Source organism: Trichechus manatus, unplaced genomic scaffold (genome assembly GCF_000243295.1).
Source record: "Trichechus manatus latirostris isolate Lorelei unplaced genomic scaffold, TriManLat1.0 scaffold00111, whole genome shotgun sequence".
Lineage (NCBI taxonomy): Eukaryota > Metazoa > Chordata > Mammalia > Sirenia > Trichechidae > Trichechus > Trichechus manatus.
This window is the reverse complement of record NW_004444047.1, coordinates 7172151-7192238: the sequence shown is the minus strand read 5'-3', so window position 1 is coordinate 7192238 and position 20088 is coordinate 7172151. Positions and strand designations below refer to the sequence as shown.

General features: G+C 47.0%; 1 protein-coding gene across 4 annotated transcripts in view; it reads left to right on the top strand.

Annotated features, from left to right (window-relative positions):
- The window catches only part of PCGF3 (polycomb group ring finger 3), a 74146-nt gene that overhangs the window by 33889 nt on the left and 20169 nt on the right, over window positions 1-20088 (top strand). For all 4 annotated transcript variants that reach the window (XR_002825190.1, XM_004383535.3, XM_023737992.1 and 1 more), the window contains 3 exons: window positions 6175-6292; window positions 8218-8314; window positions 12608-12663. Coding sequence is in view for 3 of the 4 variants with exons in the window: in XM_004383535.3 (XP_004383592.1) it covers window positions 6184-6292; window positions 8218-8314; window positions 12608-12663 (262 nt within the window). In the remaining variant the exon portion in view is untranslated. The remainder of the gene's footprint in view (window positions 1-6174; window positions 6293-8217; window positions 8315-12607; window positions 12664-20088) is intronic.

The window sequence follows — 20088 nt, the reverse complement described above, 5'->3', positions numbered from 1 at the left end:
GTGCAATTCCTTGTAACTTGAACATGTCTTAAGTCAAGGACTACCTGTATCTCAAAAGAGATTGATTTCAGACACACTCTACAGTAATAAAAAAAAACAAACCCATTGCTGTCGAGTGGATTCTGACCATAGCGACCCTACAGGACAGAGTAGAACTGCCCCATATTGTCTCCAAGGAGCACCTGGTGGATTCGAACTGCCAACGTTTTGGTTAGCAGCCGTAGCTCTTAACCACTGCACCACCAGGTTTTCCCCCTGCAGTAATACTGCCTGATTAATATAACAAGAGAACCCAAGGCTGAGTAAGGATATTGTTGATGTGTTGTGAGATTGTTAACCATTGTCATAGGGCAGCATTTGTAGTAACTGTTAAATGAGAAACTATTTTGTTCTGTAAGCCTTCATCTTAAGTGAGAATAACAGCACAATTCGAAGAGTGTAGTCAATGTCACTGAACTGTGCATGTAGAAATTTTTGAAATGGTGTATCTTTGGCTATGTGTATTTTCACCAAAAAAAAAAAAAAAGAGGTTGAGAAGTTAGAGGGTTGATATGTTGTGGGGTTGTTAACCAATGTCATAAAATAACGTGTACTTCTGTTTCAAAAAATATATATATATAACAAGAAAGCCCATTCCCAAATGGGATCATAACCACAGGTATAGGGGTTAGGATTTACAGCACATGTTTTTGGGGGGACACAGTTCAACCCATAACAGTACTCTTCTGTTTTGTGCTTTGGTTTTACTTGGCAGTGAGTCTAGGATTTCTCTCCCATCTGCATGTTAGCTTGTTCTGTTTCCTCTCCTACAAGGCATCTGCTATATCTATTTTCTCTGAGTCCCTTCTCAGAAGGTGAAAGTTACCCAGGGCCAAAAGCAAGGACCCAGAGGCGACATCATTCCAGCTCACGTCGGCCCTCGACGCTGGTGCGACCTCGTGGAGATGAGGTTGCTTTCTGTAGATGTGTGGTAAAGGGGAGAGGGTGGTATACAGAAGCCCTTGAATCCCATTAATCTTTCCTGAAATGCTAGTGGGCCCTGGTGGCACACTGGTTAAGTGCTCGGCTGCTAACCCAAAGGTCAGTGGTTCGAACCCACTAGCCACTCTGTGGGAGAAAGATGTTGCAGTCTGCTTCTGTGAAGATTTACAGCCTTGGAAACCCTATGGGGCAGCTCTCCTCTGTCCCACAGGGTTGCTGTGAGTCAGAAGCGACTTGACAGCGACGGGTCTGGGCTTAAAAGGCTTGTACTAGCAGTACTTGATGGGAGACGCAGGTCTGATCACCCTCCACAGTCACTCGCTAATTCTCACCTGTGAAAGGAAGCAGGCGCAGGAGGCCACACCCCTCGCCCTCGGCCACTCACTCTGTAAGCGTGGGGTTGGATTCAGACCCCGGCAGTCTGTCTGTCCATGTTACCCGTCACTTAAGCAGTTACAGTGACACATGACTAAGAGGTTGTCGGGCGTTTCCCATTTTCCAGTTGATGATAAAAGAGGCCTTGGAACTGGTTTAAATTTTGACTCCCTAGGCTGGGGTGGTGATCCCCCCTGGTGTGAGAGAGAAGGGGAGAGGGCTTAAGGCAGGTGTCCAGGAAGAGACGTCCTGGGGTCCGTGGCGTCCTCGCTGCACACAGGTTGTTGGGGGTGCGGGGCAGCTGGCCTGGGTGCTGTGTGTTGGCTCTGTGTACCCAGCGTCTGGGTTCCTCCAGCGCAGCCCATGCCAGGCCTTTGGAAGCGCTCTCTCCTGCTCTCTTGGAAGGACTCAGGAGCCATTGTAAAGACACCTTTGCACCTCTCTAGGCTCGGGTGGGTATTGGAGCCTTAGCTAATTGGTAACAGTGATTTCACAGTAGTCATGTGATGCTAGGTCCCTGGGTGGTGCAAACGTTTCGCGCTTAGCTACTAACCTCAGTGTTAGAGGTTTGAACTCACCTAGCGGCACAGTGGAAGAAAGGCCTGGTGACCTACTTCATAAAGATTACAGCCAAGAAAACCCTATGGAGCAGTCCTACTCTGTACCACATGGGGTCGCCATGAGTCGGAATCGACTCTGAACGGCAACATGTTTGGTTTTGTGTTAGTATGACTGGAATCGACCCAAGTTTACGGAAGGACGTGCTTTCATTTTTCCCCATGAGATCGTGTCTGGTTTGAGGCCCACTTGCCAGAGCGGCTGCAAGTCCATCAAGGAGCTAAAGTGTTTTCCCTCTTAAGGCAGAGCAGCAGAAAACACCCCTACTCCGCCTGGCCCCCAGGAGAAGGGAGATGCTGGCCTTAGACGAGGTGGCCTTGATGGCTTTGTTGCCCTGGTGAGTGTCCAGGGCCCATGGGTCAGGCAGGCTGGGGAAGCCCCTGCCTTGGAGACTGTTGCCTTTATTGGCTGAGTCCCTCCCGTATGACCCATGTAATCCCTAGAGCAGCCCCGCACGGTGTCCCTCACTGTCCTCGCCCCAGGATGAAGAGGCCAGCAGCTTCTGCCTCACCCCGAGCCTGGGCTCTGACTCCTGCTCCTGCGGCCCCTTGTGCCGATGCTCGACTTGTGCTTAGGAGCCTCCCCGAGAAGGGCTCTGTCTCCTGCCTTCTGCACAGTCTGGTGCAGCCGAGTGGGGTTCCTTTGGCACCTCCGGCACCTCCCGCGCCTCCGCAGCCCAGAGCTCTCTGCCCTTGAGGGCTCCCCTCGGCCCCCTCAGCCCGTCTCACAGAGCCGTTTCTTGCTTCACATCTGCCCGTTGCCTCGTGCCGTTCCTGTGTTAACGTCACCCAGGGATGTCAACTCACCGGGTGTCGTCAGCATGAAGGATGTGCTGATAGTGGGTGTTCCTGTCCGGGGCTAGGCCTTCTTGTTCCATATCCAGATTGGTCAATTATCCGTGAATTAATCTGTCAATTTAATATCATCCCAGAAAAGTCTAGTTAGACTTTTGAAAAACTCATACTCATTCTAAGATTTATGATGAAAGATAAAAGCCCGCTAATAGATCTGTCCATTTTGGAAAAGAAGAGCAGAAGAGGGAGACCTACTGTAAAAATGGCATGGTGGCATAAGTTTCACGAGGGGGAGGAGAGAGAATCAAGATCAGCGTCAGCCAAAGGCTGACTCTTGTCAGGTGGAGGTCAGACATGCCTCCTTTCTCCAACCTTTTTGCCATTTCTGACACCAGCTGTCCTTCCCATGGCACTCTCTAGTCCTCTGTTGGATTCAGTAATTTGTTCCAGTGGCCACACAGAACTCATAGCCCATATGCACAATTATAGGGTTTATTAGAGAAGTAACAGGTTACAATTCAGGATCAGGAACAACTCAGGATACAATTCTTCTATCAGGACAACTTCTCGGCCGTGTCCACAGGCACGCTTCTCCCTTAGCCCCTCGGCCCATGGCCTGGCCTCTTCCCTGCTCGGACAAGTGTTACAAAGCTCTTTAGCTCCTCCAATAAATGCCTGGAGTCACCTCACTTCGCCAGCAAGCCTCCTGCCCAAAGGTGCTCATCTCTCTCGCTCCGCGGGTTGGCACGCCCAGTGTAGCTGCCTTGCTCCATGGCCCGGAAAGTCCACTGTGCCAGTCTCCTGGTTCTGCTGCTGCCGTTTCTCTGCCACTGGGTTCTGCCAAGCTTGCCGCCGCTTCTAGTTGTCTCCCGCCATCTCCGGTGTAGCAGCTCTCTCTGTGTTCTGGGTCTAGGAGGTTCTCAGCACAGGGACCCTGGGTCCAAAGGACGTGCTCCACTCCCAGCTCTTCTTGATGATAGTGAGGTCCCCCCTCTGCTCTGGAATTGGCTTTCTTTTTTTAAGCTTGGCAGGATGACAGATCTGATTTGCATTAGCAGACTATTTGATCCCCCCACATATGCCTTATTTGCATTGTCCCACCCAGTTGTTGTGTGGGACTTGTAAGACCATGCATGGCTAAAAAGACCATATTAATAATTCACTGTACCGCACACACCACTAAGTTATAGTAATAAAACAGTGTGATATGGGTACAAGCACAGGCAAATAAAACAATCAGAAGTTTCTGCCTTAATGTTGTCTTTTCTTTTTTTTAATAATTTATTTTTTGTTGTTGTTGAGAATATCTACAGTAGAACGTACACCAATTCAACAGTTTCTACACATACAGTTCCGTGACATTGATTACATTCTTCAGGTTGTGTGACCGTTCTCCCCCCCTTTCCCGAATCGTTCTTCCCCATTAACATAAACTCACTGCCCCAAGTTTTCTGTGTAATCTTTCGAGTTGCTGTTGTCAGTTTGGTCCCTTTTAGATAGATATTAAAAGAACAGGATGCTTAAGGCTGACATTCTTTGAGTTAAGCTAAATTATTGTTTGGTTTTAGACTTCAGGGGATATTTTTGGTTTAAGGTTTAAAGATTGCCTCAGGGCAATAGTTTCAGGGATTTATCCAGCTCCCATGGCTCCAGAAAGTCTGGATTCCATGAGAATTTGAAATGTTCTGCATTTTACCCCCTTTGATCAAACTGTTCAGTAGTGATAGCCAGACACCATCCAGTTCTTCTGGTCTTATGGCAAAGGAGGCAATCATTTGTGGAGGCAGTTAGCTACACCTCCCATGTCTTCCTCCTATTCTGGACTCTCCTTCCTTTGTTGTTCCAGGCAAATAGAGACCAATTGTTGTGCCTTGGATGGCTGCTTGCAAGCTTTTAAGACCCCAGGCACTATGCAGTGAAATATGATACTAGGCCACTTAGCTGGGATGTTCCATGAAACCAGGACCCTAACCCTCCAAGCCAAGAAACCAGATCCCATGAGGTGTTCGGTTGTACATAAGCAGTCTCAGCAGCTGCTCTTGTTATGGTTGTAAATAGATCTGTCACACAGCTTTTGCTGGTTCAGTTTTTTACAGGCGTACAACTTACTGCCAACATTTACATTAATTGGCTGTGGCACTCTGCCGTTAATGCCATTTTTCCCTCATTGTAAACTGAAACTCATTGCTCCGAAAGCAGTAACTCCCCCCTTTTCCCACTCCATCAATAAACTTTGGTCTTTATACATTTGCCTGTTTTTGTCTTTTTATATAAGGGAGGTCATACAATGTTTGTCCTTTTGTGATTGACTTATTTCACTCAGCATGATATCTTCAGGCTCCATCCATGTTGTAGCATGTGTGAAGATTTCGTTTCTCTTTATGACTGAGTAGTAGTCCATTGTATGTATGTGCCGCGTTTTGTATGTACCACGTCCATTCATCTGTCGGTCGGCATTGAGGTTGCTTCCACCATTTCGCTACTGTGAATAGTGCCGCAGTGAACACTGGTGTCCGTCCGTCCGTTCGCGGTGCTGCTCTGAAGTCCCTTGGGTATATTGCCAGCAGTGGAATTGCTGGGTCATATGGTGGTTCTATTTTTAGTTTTTTGAGGAACTGTCACACTGTTTTCCACAACAGCTGTACCATCATGTTTTATTTTCTGTGAAAGTTTTAGAGGATCGTTGCTGGCTTAGAGGAACACTTGATTTTCGTAAGTGCATTTAAATTTGACAACTTTGCGTGTCTTCGTTCTGATAGTTTGTTGATTCTGATGGGTTTTCACGTAGGTGGTGATATCATCTTCAGACAATGCCAGTCTTATTACTTCCTCCCCATCTTGCCCCTCTTCGTTGCCTTTTCTGGATGTGTAGTACTGGCCAGGCCCCCAGAACATTCCTGCCTTTGTACCTAATGGAAATGCATCCAGGTTTCTGCTTTAAGTGGTTTGCGTCTCTGTTCCTTGTTTTGTTTGTTTGTTTATTATTAGTGTTAGATAGTGGCCTGGATGTGCCCTGTGATGTTTACAGTGGTGTTGAAGGCTGCTGAATGAGGGTGGCTGGTTGGCCAGTCCCCACCGCCCCTGCTGTCCTCCCTGCTTGCCCCATTCACTCACATCATCGACCTGCCTCCCTTAGGCAGGTTGGAGGTTTGAGTCCACCCAGAGGCACCTCAGAAGAAAGGCCTGGCAGTCTACTTCTAAAAAATCGGCCATTGAAAACCCCATGGAGCACAGTTCTACTCTGACACGCAGGGGGGCGCCGTGAGTCGGAGTCGACTTAAGGCAACTCGTTGCTGGTGCACCCTGGATGGACTTTATTTTAACTTGATTCACAGTAAACCTTAATCTCTGATGAAGCACATCAGCATATTTGAGATATTAATCAGTTTGTGTTTTTCTCTTGCAGAAGCCAAAGATGTTGACCAGAAAGATTAAACTGTGGGACATAAATGCCCACATCACGTGCCGCCTGTGTAGTGGCTATCTCATCGACGCGACCACAGTCACCGAGTGCCTGCACACCTGTAGGTGCACAAGATACCGTGCATTGCTCTCGTACACATGTTGGTGCTTCGTGTGTTTGATGGTGTCTAGCTGTGTGCTGTTCACTGTTTGGCTTTTTTTTTCTTTTTTTTTTTTTTGACCAAAAGTTTGTAACTCAAGCTCAAAGAATAGCAGGATACAGGAACAGGAATAAAGACGATAAGTTGAAAAAACTGTTTCAAATAAAAAATACTGTGGGTAATTTCAGTCAAAATAAGATCTGATCACCTAAGAAAGCTAAACACAGGAAAAATTTCGTTATTTCGATATAAACAGCTAAATCAGTAACTGTCTTAACAGAATGTTCATTTCTAGTAGGCAGAAATGCCTATTTTTTAAAAATGTCCAAATAAAGGCCTTAACTGTTTTAACCCAAACCAAAAACTCACTGCTGTCGAGTTGATTCCGACTCACAGTGACCCTATAGACAGAGTAGAGCTGCTGCATTGGGTTTCCAAGACTGAAATCTTTACAGATGCAGACTGCCACATCTTTGTCCGTTGGAGTGGCTAGGGATTCAAACAACTGACCTTTCGATTTGCAGCCGAGTACTTAACAACCCCTGTGCCACCGGGTGCCTCTAAATGTTTTAAACAGGTGCTTAATTCTTGGAATGTTTTAAGCAGCATTTAAAATGCTGGCTCTGCTCTGGTGGCACAGTGATTAAGTGCTCGGCTGCTAACCAAAAGGTCAGCAGTTTGAACCCACTAGCCGCTCCATGGGCGAAAGATGTGGCAGTCTGCTTCCCTAAAGATTACAGCCTGGGAAACCTTATGAGGTAGTTCTCTTCTGTCCTGTAGGGTCACTTTGAGTTGGAATCGACTTGACAGCAATGGGTTTTTGCTTTTTTTTTGCTGGGTGGCAGCCATGCTCCCAAAGCACCAGCCCCAAAGTCTGCTTCCGGCCCCCAGCCTCGGTGCTGATGGTTAGAAGACTCTTAGCTGCTGCTGAGCCTGGTTTTCTTCTTTCTTGAGTACCACCTCAACAGAAAAGTCAGTGTTACTGTTTACCTATGAAGCTTGAGCACCTGGGGATAGTGGGGTGATTGGAAATGCCCGGCAAGTGCTGAGGGACGCATACCTCAATGACATCTTTAAAGTCTAGTGAGCACATAACACATCGCTGATTCTCGGTCGTGGATTTTTCACTTTAGAAAGTAAAATATTTGCCAGTTTCGATAGAATTTTGAAAGCTAATTGTATTTTTCGATATTGACAGGGATCATTTTATGTTACATTATTTTCATTGAATCTGGTGTAGTTTTATTTTTCAAGGAAAATACCGTGATCCTTTAGGTGAACTTAGTTCTAATATTTTTTAAAATTAACCTGTACGGTTAGAACATTCAGTGAGAATTGGAAAGCACAGTCCGACGGTCTCACAGCTTGACCTCTCCGTCCGGTGATTCTCACCTCACTTTAATTTTTTCTTCCTACTTAATTCGTAAAGGAGTCCCTGGGTGGCGCAAGCAGTTAAGCACTCGACTACTAGCCAAAAGGTTGGCGGTTTGAGCCCACCCACAGGCGCTTTGGAAGACAAGCCTGGCAGTCTGCTTCCAAAAGGTCACAGCTTTGAAAACCCTGTGGAGCGCAGTTCTCTGCACACATGGGGTCGCCGTGAGTCGGAATCGACTCGACAGCAGTTAACAACAACTTAATTCTCCAGCCCCAAATCTGTGGAGTAAGGTGGTTGGTTGTAACATTAACACCTCTCCAGTGTTCACTAAGACCTGAGGGGCAGGATGCTGTCTTTGAGAAGCCCAGAGGCATTAAGAGTCGTCTTAAAGTGTACGTCTGAAAAGTGACCATTTGATTACTCTAGAAACGTCTGTCTGAGCGCATGGTGTCAGTGGGCACCCTGAATTCTGGATTTCACTTTGCTAACGTGAGTGTCCTTTTGAAAACAGTCTGCAGGAGCTGCCTGGTGAAGTATCTGGAAGAAAATAACACTTGTCCTACGTGTAGAATTGTCATCCACCAGAGCCACCCTCTGCAGTACATTGGGTAAGTCTCCTCAGGGCACCGCGTGTGGGAGAACGTTCCTCAACTCTCACGGCTTCGTGTCCCAGTCCTCTGGGGTCGGTTAAATGCTGGTGGCTGAGGCCACCATGGCGGCTTGCACAGGGACGGGGCCGGGTCCCACTCTGCCCACGAGCCCACCTGCCTGTCAGCCCTGGACACCTGACCGTGGGCTGCAGGGCGTGCTCTGGTGTATCCCCAGCCACACTGACTCCAATTAAGTAGTTTGAGAAGCCTCAAGACCACATTGGAATTTCACTAGTTTGTAACTAAATTGGCTGAAGTTGCATTGAAAGTGGAAGGCCAGCGCTTGGGCCTGCCTCCTACTGGGGACTCAGTCGTCCCTGCCCCACTGGTCCCTGCATAGGGTCCTGGTTTCTGCCTCCCTGGGTCTCAGGGAGATGAGAGAGGCCCTGAAGAGATGCCACGGCCTCCACCCGCCTTAGAGCCAGCTACCATTTCTCAGACATCAGAGGTCAGCCTGGCTCTGCCCCTGGTGTGGCAGTCTGGGGGGGTCGGGCCACTCCTGGACATGCCAGGGACCCGAGCCCCTCAGAGTGTGGGGGTTTGGGCTACGTGGGGACTGTGGTTTTTAATGCCTGTTTTCAGATTTGGAGGAGTTGCTGTAAAGGAAATGGAATGACTCCCAGACCTTGTGAGAATAGCAGAGATGAGTCTGGAGACAGCTTTGGGGGAAGAGAGGTGTATGTGGTTTTTTTTTTACATTTAAAACTGAAATAAGTCATGCACAGGAAAGAGCACACACACACAGGCCCGGCATGAAGCTTCGGGAAGTCAGACACCTCCCGGGCTAAGAGGTAGAACCCTGCTAGGATCTGGAACCCGCCCCCACATGCCCCAGAAGACCCCCCTCTGGACGTCACTTTTCTTACGGTGCCACCAGCTTAGTCTGCTCCTGTAACTTTCTTTCCTAGGGGCCGTGCTGTGTTCGGTGTGATTTCCTCCTTGGACTCAGCTGTGTCCAGCCATGCCCATGTGCTGGTAGTAGCTGTGGTTCACAGCCTTCTGCCAGGAGAAGGGGCCGCAGTCTGCCCTGCGCTGTGTTCCTGGGCACAGCTCGGTGGCGTCCAGTTGCGGCTGTCAGTGCCTGGCACTGCTCTGAGTATTCTGGGTGTGTCTCCAGGAGCCACACCTGTACATGTGGAAGAGCCTGTCCACGGCTATAGCCAGGACTGGAATGTCTGGGTTCTAGAAAGCGTGTCTTCCTACCGCTTTGCCACATGGTTGGAGCCGTTTTCACTACCCCCAGCATTGTTTGTGAGTTCCTGTCACTTTCCATTCTTGCCAATATTGGCATTGCCAGATCTTAGTGCTCGCCAATATGGCGGCCCTGTCATGGTGTCTCATGCCATTCCCTGAGATTTTCTGAGCTCGACCGAGCATCTTCCCCAAATGTTAACTGGCTGTTTGGGCTTCTGTCGTGAGATGCTGCTCATGCCTTGTGTCATTTTTCTGTCGGGCTCCTTGTTTAATTTGCTCTACTTCGAAGGAGTTCTTTACATGTTCTGGATCCCACCCATTGTCCAGATTTTCTGTCTTCGGATGTTGTCCTGCAGAGCTGAAGGGAAGGACTTGGCAGGATGAGCTGCCAGGAGTGGGAGGTGGGAGGAACCTTCGTGCTGAGTATGTGGCTGAGCTTGGGAAGCCTGCGTTTGCCACCGAAGCTGCTGGGATGCTGCACCTTCTCCCTGAGAGTGCAGACGTCCAGCCTGCCCCCTGTGCTGTGGTGGGAGGAGGGCCAGCTGGGGAACTGGGTGCTCATTCAGGTGTCTGGGGCCTTCGTGGTCCAGGCCAAGGCCAGTGTGGTCGCCTCAAAGCATTGGATAGGAGGGCAGCTGAAGGGGGTGTAGAGCAGAAGGGATAGAGCCGGCAGGGGGCCAGTCAGGTTCACGTGAGTTTAGAGATCTGCAACTGGTCAGGGGAGGCCAGCCCTACCTCTGAGCTGGGCTGTGCCCATAACTCTTCTCAGCAGAGAAGAGGCCAATCCTGGGTGACGAGGCCGTGGGGAGCCCAATGGCAGAAGAGCCGGGGGAACAGCTCCACCCCATGGCCCTCAGCCTCTGGGGCGGCCTCTTTTCTAGTAATCCTTTCCCTCTTCTTCCTCACTTGCTGGTTTCCAGGCTTCCCCTGAACCACCCTGACACCAGCCTTCGCAGCTCTGACCAGGCTGGTCATTGGGTTTTACCTTGTTCAGACCTTGTGTTGGCAAAGGGCTCTCTTTGTTCTTGACACTGCCTCCCCCAGCCGTCCTGCTCCCTGTCCTTTGCTTTGATTCTGTATCCCCAGCCTGTGGGCACCACAGGGACAGGGCCTCTGGCTTCTGGGTGGGTGTGTGTGGGGTGAAGCCTAGTGTGGGGCAGGACGGAGGCCCTGCCGTGGTCTCACTCGCTTGGCCATTTTCTTTCTGGGACTTCGCAGGTGGCCTGTGCTGAGCATCACGGCGTTCTGATTCTGCTCTGAGTCTCGCTCGGGCAGCGTGCCTGTGTCGGGCGTGTGGGCGAGGAGACCCTGGCTTCAGTACCCTCTCTGTCACCATGTGCTGTTGCCATTTGGGTCTTGGTGGAGACCTCAGGATGAGTGAAGAGGGGAGACACAGTGAACAGATTTTAGTGTGGAGAGGTCAACCCTGAAAGCTGCAGACGAGAAGCCTCTGGTGCAGAGGATACCACGCTGCAGGCGTGAGTGGGGCTTGATGTTCATAGAAAGGCGCGTGCTGCTCTGTCCTGTGCACTCGGCTCAGTAACAAGGTGCCACCCCGAGAGGGCCTTCTCTGAGGGTAGGCTCCTGGTGCCCTTCTCTCCCCAGCCGCCCACTTTGCGGCCTCTCCCCGCTCCGGGCTCCTGGGTGCCAGGACACGTGAGCAGAGCCAGGCTTGGTTCTCAGGAGACTCGGCTGGCTGCTCACTGGTGGGCCCGGTAGACAGTGCTGTTCCCCTGGTGGCCTGGGGCAAGCTTTGTAGAAAGCCGGGATGGGGATGGAATGGGAGATGTCAAAGGGCATCCCAGGTAATAGGTCAATCGTGGTTTGTAGTGCTTCCGTGTGCGCGGGCGTATGTATGTGGTGGTGAATGTTTATGTGTGTGTGTGTGTATATGTTTGTGTGTGCTTTGTGTATCTATATGTGTATCTGTATGTGTGTATGTACTGTGGTTGTGTACGTGTGTGTGTATGTGTGTATATCTGTACGTGTCTGTGAGCATGCATGGGTATGGGTATGAGTGTGTATGTGTGTGTGGGTATGTGCATGTGTGGATGTGTGTGTGTGTGACCCACACATACCCATCAATACAAACGGCCCAGGTCATAATGGAAAATGCAGTTCTCGGTGTGGATCGTGGTCAGAGAAGCTTGAGAAGCGCGGCTTTCGTCTGCCACAGCGCAGAGTGGGGTCGGGGAGGCTTCTCCTGAACTGTCCCTGGAAACGTTCAATGCGTGATGTCTTTCAGCACATGACAAGTCCTTGGAAATACTGACTTCTCCACAGGCCTGTGTCACGCACGGTCTGCCTAACGGTGGCCCACGAGTGCTGCTGCGGGCCCGGCCGTGGGCTCGGCCCTGACGGCTAGGTTCCTGCAAATTCTGGGGACCCTCATCGCTTGCCAGCCATTTACATGGCACCAGTTCAGGCCCACAAGAGTTGTCTTTTTAATGAATGATTTTTGAAAATCAAAATTGATTTAAAAATTAAGAAAACTCTCCAACACTTTTTACCCCCACAAAGAAAACAGTTACTCAAAGATAATTGTGATTGATGTTTAAAAGTCACAAGCTGGAGTAAGAAATATGTTTGAAAACCTAGACTTTTGTAACCTTTTCAGAAAACTTGTATAAATAGATCATAAAGACCACAAGAAGGACCTGATGTTACAAACTTTTCTCTCAATTACTTGGAAACATAAAAAAAAGTTTTCCGTCCAGTGGAAGCCCAGGGGTGTGTCCAAGCCACGTGGTGCCACACCTGAGGGCGCCATCTTTGTTCGCGCCGGCTGTCACAGGAGAGAGGGCTCTGACCTTCTTTTCTGCCGTTATTACAACGTGTTTGTACCCATCGAGAATCTAAATTAAATGACGTGTTAATTTAGGCCCTGTGTCACATTTGACAGTACAAACGTTTTTTTCAAGGGCAAACTGGCAGTAAATAAAATTCAACCGAAACTCCAGATTCGGGCTTCTGGAGTTTTGATGTTGTTAAATGGAAGATGTACCAGAATTATAGAACTGACACTTGTAGCTAATTCCCTCTTCTGTTCTTTTGCAGCCATGACAGAACCATGCAAGATATTGTTTACAAACTGGTACCAGGCCTCCAGGAAGGTGAGTCTCTATATGTCTTCTTCGACCCCGAGGTTCACAGCACAGCCTCGGCCAGCTCATCTTTTCACAGGAGTCTCAGTTCTCTGACCAGCTCCTCGCTTCTTTTGGTGGTATCACCATCTTGCCTCTCCTTACTCTAAACTCCACGAATCCCTGGGTGACACCAACGGTTAAGCACACAACTGCTAGCTGAAAGGCTGGCCGTTCGAGCCCACCCAGAGGCACCTTGGAAAACAGGCCTGGCGATCTGCTTCTGAAAGGTCACAGCCTTGAACACCCTATGGAGCATTCTACTCTGCACCCTTGGGGTCACCATGAGTTGGAATCGACTTAACGGCAGCTAACAGCAATAACTCTCAACTCGATTGCATCTTATTTGCTGGTTTCTTCCGTTGTCTTTCTAGAACATACAGATTTTTATTATTTTTTCAACAAGTTTTGATTGCATGTTTCTTGCCAGTCCTTGTTCGGGCATCAGGGTGTGGTGGTCAGCGGTGGAGGCCTCCCCTGTTGTGCAGTAGGGCTGCATGGGCACCAGGAGGCCTGGGCTGGATGGGGAGAGTGCCTCTGGGTCCTGTCCACACCCTCTAGACCCTACTTCCTTCCCTCCCCACAGCAACACCCTTACCTCCGTCACAGAAGGAGCAGAGGCAGCGTGGCAGATAAGCCTCAGCGAGCATAGCCTGAATGTTTCAGAAACAGTCGACGTGCGTTAAATCTTAGATCTCGCTTAGAATGAAAACCATATTACTTAGTACAAATACCTGAAAACCAAACCCACTGCCGTTGAGTCGATCACAACTCACAGTGGCCCTATGGGACAGAATAGAACTGCCCCATAAGGCTTCCGAGGCTGTAACGTTTACGGAAGCAGACTGCCACATCTTTCTCCTACAGAGCAGCTGGTGGGTTCGAACAGCAGACCTTTCGGTTAGCAGCTGAGCATTTTAACCACTGCCCCACCAGGGCTCCTTACCCTGAAAACAGAAATACATTATTTAGGAATTGTGTTTAAGTTTTTCCCCAGTTCTGAATGCTGAAACTGTTACTCCTGTTCTCTGTGTGCGGGTGGTGATGGGGAAGGGAGGCCAGGAAGGGCCGTCGCCGTAGGGTTCAGGTTTGGGTCAGGATTGGGGGCTGGCACGTTGGCCATCCCTGCTGATAAAACTTAGATACGTTTTCTTTCAAACATACGATATGGGAAGAATTCCTTTGGGCTGTGTTTTCTCACTCTGACATTTCAGAATAGGGTTATAATTTAAAAATAGAGTTTAATACGTTAGATCAGGAGATGTATCTGGCCTTTCATACCTACCTTAGGGAGTAAGATTTTTTGTTTGTTTGTTTGTTTTTGCTGTTTACAAAATTCATACATGAAGAGTTTAGATTTCCTGAGTACGTAGAAACTGATAGAAACAGCCAGCCTTTTGATACCCGAAAGGTGGGTTTAAGACGGACAGCACGGATCTTTAGTCCTGGGAAAAGGCAAAGAATTAAAAAAATTTTTTTAATTACAGAATATTTTAAACATATAAAAATAGAATCATGTAAAGAAAGCCCACGTGTTCATTACCCAGCTTCAGTAGCTAGCAACTGACAGTCAATCTTGTTCCATCCACTATGCCCGCTCCCACTACCCACTTCATATGACTTCATCTGTAAATATTTCCACACTTATCCCAAAAGGAAAAGGATTCGTTTTTCAAAAAACCACAATACCAAATATTAAATAGACAATAGATAAGTGGTATCTTGGGTGAAGGGTGAGACAATACACAGTACAGGAGAAACTAGCACAACTTGTACAAGGAAAGGTCATAGAAGCCCCATAGACACATCCAAACTCCCTGAGGGACTGAATTGCTGGGCGGAGGGCTCTGGGGACCATGGTCTCGGGGAACATCTAGCTCAATTGGCATGACACAGCTTATAAAGACAATGCTCTACATTCTACCTTGGTGAGTAGTGTCTGGGGTCTTAAAAGCCTGTGAGCGGCCATCTAAGATACTCCACTGGTCTCATCCTTTCGGGAGCAAGGGAGAATAAAGAGAACAGGATACAAGGAAAAGATTAGTCTGAAGAACTAATTGTCCACAGCTACCAAGGCCTCCACCGGACTGAGTCCAGTACAGCTAGATGGTGCCCGGCTACCACCACTGACTGCTCTGACCAGGATCACAACAGAGGGTTCTGGACAGAGCTGGAGAAGGATGTAGAGCATAATTCTAACTCACAAAAAAAAGACCAGATTTACTGGCCTCAAGGAGACTGGAGAAACCTCGAGAGTATGGCCCCCAGACACCCTTTTAGCTCAGTGGTGAAGTTACCTCTGAAGTTCACTGTTCAGCCTGGGAGTGGACAGCCCCGTAAAACCAAATGAGACTAACGAGGTACAGGAGTCCAGTGACAAGGGCCAGAAGGCAGAAGGGGACAAGGAAGCTGGTGATAGGGAACCCAAGGCTGAGTAAGGATATTGTTGATGTGTTGTGAGATTGTTAACCATTGTCATAGGGCAACATTTGTAGTAACTGTCAAATGAGAAACCATTTTGTTCTGTAAGCCTTCATCTTAAGTGAGAATAACAGCACAATTCGAAGAGCGTAGTCAATGTCACTGAACTGTGCATGTAGAAATCTTTGAAATGGTGTATCTTTGGCTATGTGTATTTTCACAAAAAAAAAAAAGGTTGAGAAGTTAGAGGGTTGATATGTTGTGGGGTTGTTAACCAGTGTCATAAAACAACATGTGTACTTCTGTTTCATGAGAAACTATTTGTTCTGTAAGCCTTCACCTGAAGTACAATTAAAAAAAAAAAAAACACAATACCTTTTTTTTAAATTTTTTTTTATTGTACTTTAAATGAAGGTTTACCGAACAAACTAAGCTTCTCATTAAACAATTAATACACGTATTGTTTTGTGACATTGATTGCCAAGCCCACAACATGTCAGCATTCTCCCTTCTCGACCTTAGGTTCCCCCTTACCAGCTCTCCTGTCCCCTCCTGCCTTGTCGTCCTTGTCCCTGGACTGATGTGCCTGTTTAGTCTTGTTTTGTTTTATGGGCCTGTCTAATCTTGGCTTAAGGGTAAAACCTCAGGAGTGACTGAGCTAAAAGGGTGTCTGGAGGCCATACTCTTGGGGTTTCTCCAGTCTCTGTCAGACCAGTAAGTCTGGTCTTTTTTGTGTGTGAGTTAGAATTTTGTTCTATATTTTTCTCCAGCTCTGTCTGGGACCCTTTATTGTGATCCCTGTCAGGTTAGTCGGTGGTGGTAGCCAGGTACCATCTAGTGCTGGACTCAGTCTGGTGGAGGCTGTGGTAGTTGAAAAACCACAATACCTTTTAACATCTAAAAAATAATAGCAATTCCTTAATACCCAGTTAATGTTGGAATTTCCAGTTGTCTCAAAATGCCATGGTTTTGTTATGTTTTGTTTAATTCAGGATCCAAATACGGCCCACACTTGGGGTCACTGATGTGTCCCCTAAGTCTCCCTGGGTTTCCCTTTTCCCGGTGTGTCTGTCCTGTCGAGTCCCCAGGTCTGGATTTGCTGATGGCATCCCTGTGGCGTCCTCTGTGTTTCCTGTAAACTGGTAAAATTGGCAGTTGGATCCGGAGGCTTGGTCTGATTCTGGTTGGTGTTTTTGGCAAGCCCACTTCACAGTAGAGGTGTGCTCTTCCTTCCGGAGGCAGATATCATGTGATTGTCTCTGTGTGTCCTGTTGGCAGCCTTGACAATCAGGAGTTCGTTGGAGGTAGTGAAATAGTGCTCTTCCAATCCTGTGCTTCCTTCATGGTGGACTACTTCCATGAAGACACTTCACTGTTGGGTTTCCCTGAGGTTCCATTTGTGTAGGAAAGGCAGGACAGATATGTAAGTCTTTCCCTTTGTTTTCAAGATACCGAGTCGGTTTATTAGCGCTCTCCAACCTTCTCTGTTAGGTGGATTTAATCACAATTTGTGTTTTCAACTGATTGCCGCTATTACCCTTTTTTTAAGTTCAAATTATCTGATTACTGGCCAGCGAGCCCCTCTTCATGTTGACTTCTGAATGGCTTTGACACAACCCCCGTAGTCTCAGATAGATACCCTGCTTTCTGGCCTAGCAAGGTATCCCAGGCTGAGGTGGTGTGTTTCCTGCCCAGGTGTGGAACCAGCCATTTCCCCACAGCCCAGGTTTCTGTTAGTGGGCCTGTTATTCAAGAGGAACACTTTGGTGCTTGGGTGCTCACAGACACCTTTCTTTTTCTTTTTTTTTTTTTCTTTTAGCCTTTCCTTCTTATGATTTCCTTTATTTTTTTCTAAATTTTATTTTGTTATTGTTGAGAATATATACGCAACAGAACATACACTAATTCAACAGTTTCTACATGTACTATGTAGTGATGTTGATTACATTCTTCGACTGATCCCTTTCTTCCTTTTTTCTTCAAATTTTGCATTAGGTGAAAGTTTCCAGCGCAAATTAGATTCCCATTCGATAGTTTGTACATGAAGTGATTCATGGCCGTGGCTGCATTCCCTGCAGTGTGTGAGCACTCTCCCTGTTTCCGCCCTGGGTTCCCCGTTTCCTTTCGTCCTGATTTTCTACCCCTCCCTGCCTTCTCATCTTTGCTTTTGGGCACATATTACCCTTTTGATCACTTATAATTGATTGCTCCAAGGAGCACGTTCTTCTCGAGTGTCATTGTTTATTTTATGGGCTTGTCTGTTATTTGCCTGGAAGGTGGTCTCCGGAAACAGCTTCAGTTCCAGGTCAGAAGGGTGTCTTAGGGCCATAATCTTGGGGGTTGCTCCATTCTCTGTCAGACCAGTAAGTCTGGGCTTTTTTGTGAATTTGATCTTTATCCTGCATTTTTTCTCCCACTCTGTCTGGGAACCTCCGTCGTGATCCCAGTCAGAGCAGTTGGTAGTGGTGGCCGGGCACCATCTAGTGTGGTACCTTTCTTAATAGAGCTTTTGCTGGTGAAGAAATAGTGAAGGTATAGAGGTTATACTCACTATTTTGAATAACAAGTTGTTTACTCCCAACACCAGGAGTTTTTCACAAGTTATTGCATCCTCCTAACAGTCTAACATGGTAGCTGTTAAATCCACTTTGAAGCTGAAGAAATCGAGGGCCCGACAGACTCCTACTATGTGATGCTGTCATTCCAGCATATTCTGTCTAGGCAAACAGTTAGTTTCTCTGTTTCTCAGACTTTGAACCACTTGTTGCTCTTTAGAAGGATTATTGTGAATATGAGACCTTTTAACAGCATGACTCTTGTGGGTGATGGCTGTCTGCAGTTTGCGGGGTTTGCTTTTTTGTGCCAGCAGTGTGTAAACCTACTGTCTCGGGCCAGAGACCCTCTTCCCGGCCCTCCCATCATCCAGAACACTTTTTACATGGTAGTGTAATGCAGAGATAAAGCATTGACCCTGCAGAGTCCAGGTTTATTTCTTGAAGAATAAGAATTTAAACCCCTCCGTTTACTAACTTGCTCTTTGTAAGCCACTTCAGTACTTTGCTTTCTCTTCCCTGTCCCCGCTATAGATTTGAGACTTCTCTGATGCAACAGCTGTATGTCAATTGGAAGCTTCCGTCTGCCTGTGTATTTCTGAGAAAATACAAATTAGTGACTTTCTGGATCAAGCAGCTGCTGGCTGGCTCAGTTCTGTTTTGTGTAAATGAGACTTTATTGGTGGAGGAGTTGCCTTAGTATTTTTGTTTGTTTTTATGATTTTAAAACTATCTTGCCCAAGACATCATCTTCATCTATAAAATGTATCCAATTTTCCGTTTTTTAAATATTTCAACACTGCCTCCCCTTTTTCCCCCACAGCTAATAAGCGCACTGTGTGCACCTTGCTTTTTTCACTTCACTGTAGCTTGGAGATGAGCATCAGTGCATTGGACTCTGCTCCGTTCTTGACCATGGCTGCCCAGTATTTTATTCTGTTTAAAAGATGGATGGATACTTGTTTCTCATCTTTTGCTTAAAAAAACAGAAAAGTTCAGTAAGCATCCTTTCACATACTTTGAGAATATGGGTACATGGATCTGTTGGTTTTATTCTGGAAGTAGAGGTGAGATGTTGGGCCAAAAGGTACCTGCCTTTTTATTTCTCTTTCTTGCCTCATTGCACTAGCTAGAGCAGGAGTTGGCAAGCTACAGACCACAGGCCAAATCTGACCCACCGCCTGCCTCCATACAGCTCAAGAGCTACAAATGATTTTCTCTATTTTTAAATAGTTTTAGAAAGTCAGAAAAAGAATACTGTTTTGTGACATATGAAAATTATGTGAAATTAAAATCTCATTGTACATAAGTAAAGTCTCATTAGAACACAGCCACGCTCATTCATTTATGTATTGCCTGGCTGTCTTCACAATACAACAGCAGAGTTGAGAAGTTGTGGCTGAAACCACGTGTGGCACTGTCATTGCTTCGCTCTGCTGCCCAGCGTACCACCTGTCTCAGTGACACGGTTATAACTTGACAACCTTTCAGATGCCACGCACATCGCTTTATCAAGAATATTTTTGGTATTACCAATGCATACCCATCAAAACTAGGAAAGAAGAGGAAAATGATTTCAAATGTTGCACTTTAAGGCACAATGAAGTGTGGATTGTTTTGTTACTGAATTAGATGGCAGACATATTTATTAGGCAAAGACACTAGAAAAATAAAAAAACAGTTGGTTTCGAGCTGATTCTGGCTCGTGGTCACCCCATGTGTGTCAGAGTAGGGTTTTCAGTGGCTGTGATCTTTCAGAAGTAGATCCCAGACCTTTCTTCTGAAGTGCCTCTGGGTGGACTCAAATTGCCAACTTTTCAGTTAGCAGCCGAGTGCTTAACCATTTATGCCACCCACAGCTATAAGGACACTAGCTGTGCTAAAGAATACAGTATACATAGGAATTATTAGATTAAACATTCATCACAATTATTCAGTCTGTATGCTGAGCAAAATCCAAGAAGCTGGACTATATGAAAAATGCGGCATCAGGATTAGAGGAAAACTCATTAACACCCTGCAATATGCAGATGATGCAACCTTGCTTGCTGAAAGTGAAGAGGACTTGAACCATTTACTGATGAAGGTCAAAGACTACAGCCTTCAGTATGGATTACACCTCAACATAAACAAAACAAAAATCCTCACAACTGGACCAATAATCAACATCATAATAAACAGAGAAAATATTGAAGTTGTCAAGGATTTCATTTTACTCAGATCCATAATTGATGCCCATGGAAGCAGCAGTCAAGAAATCAAACAGTGTATTGTATTGAGCAAATCTGCTGCAAAAGACCTCTTTCAAGTGTTGAAAAGCAAATATGTCACTTTGAGGACTAAGGTATACCTGAACCAAGCCATGGTATTTTCAGTCACCTCATATGCATGCGAAAACTAGACAATGACTATGGTGTTGGCG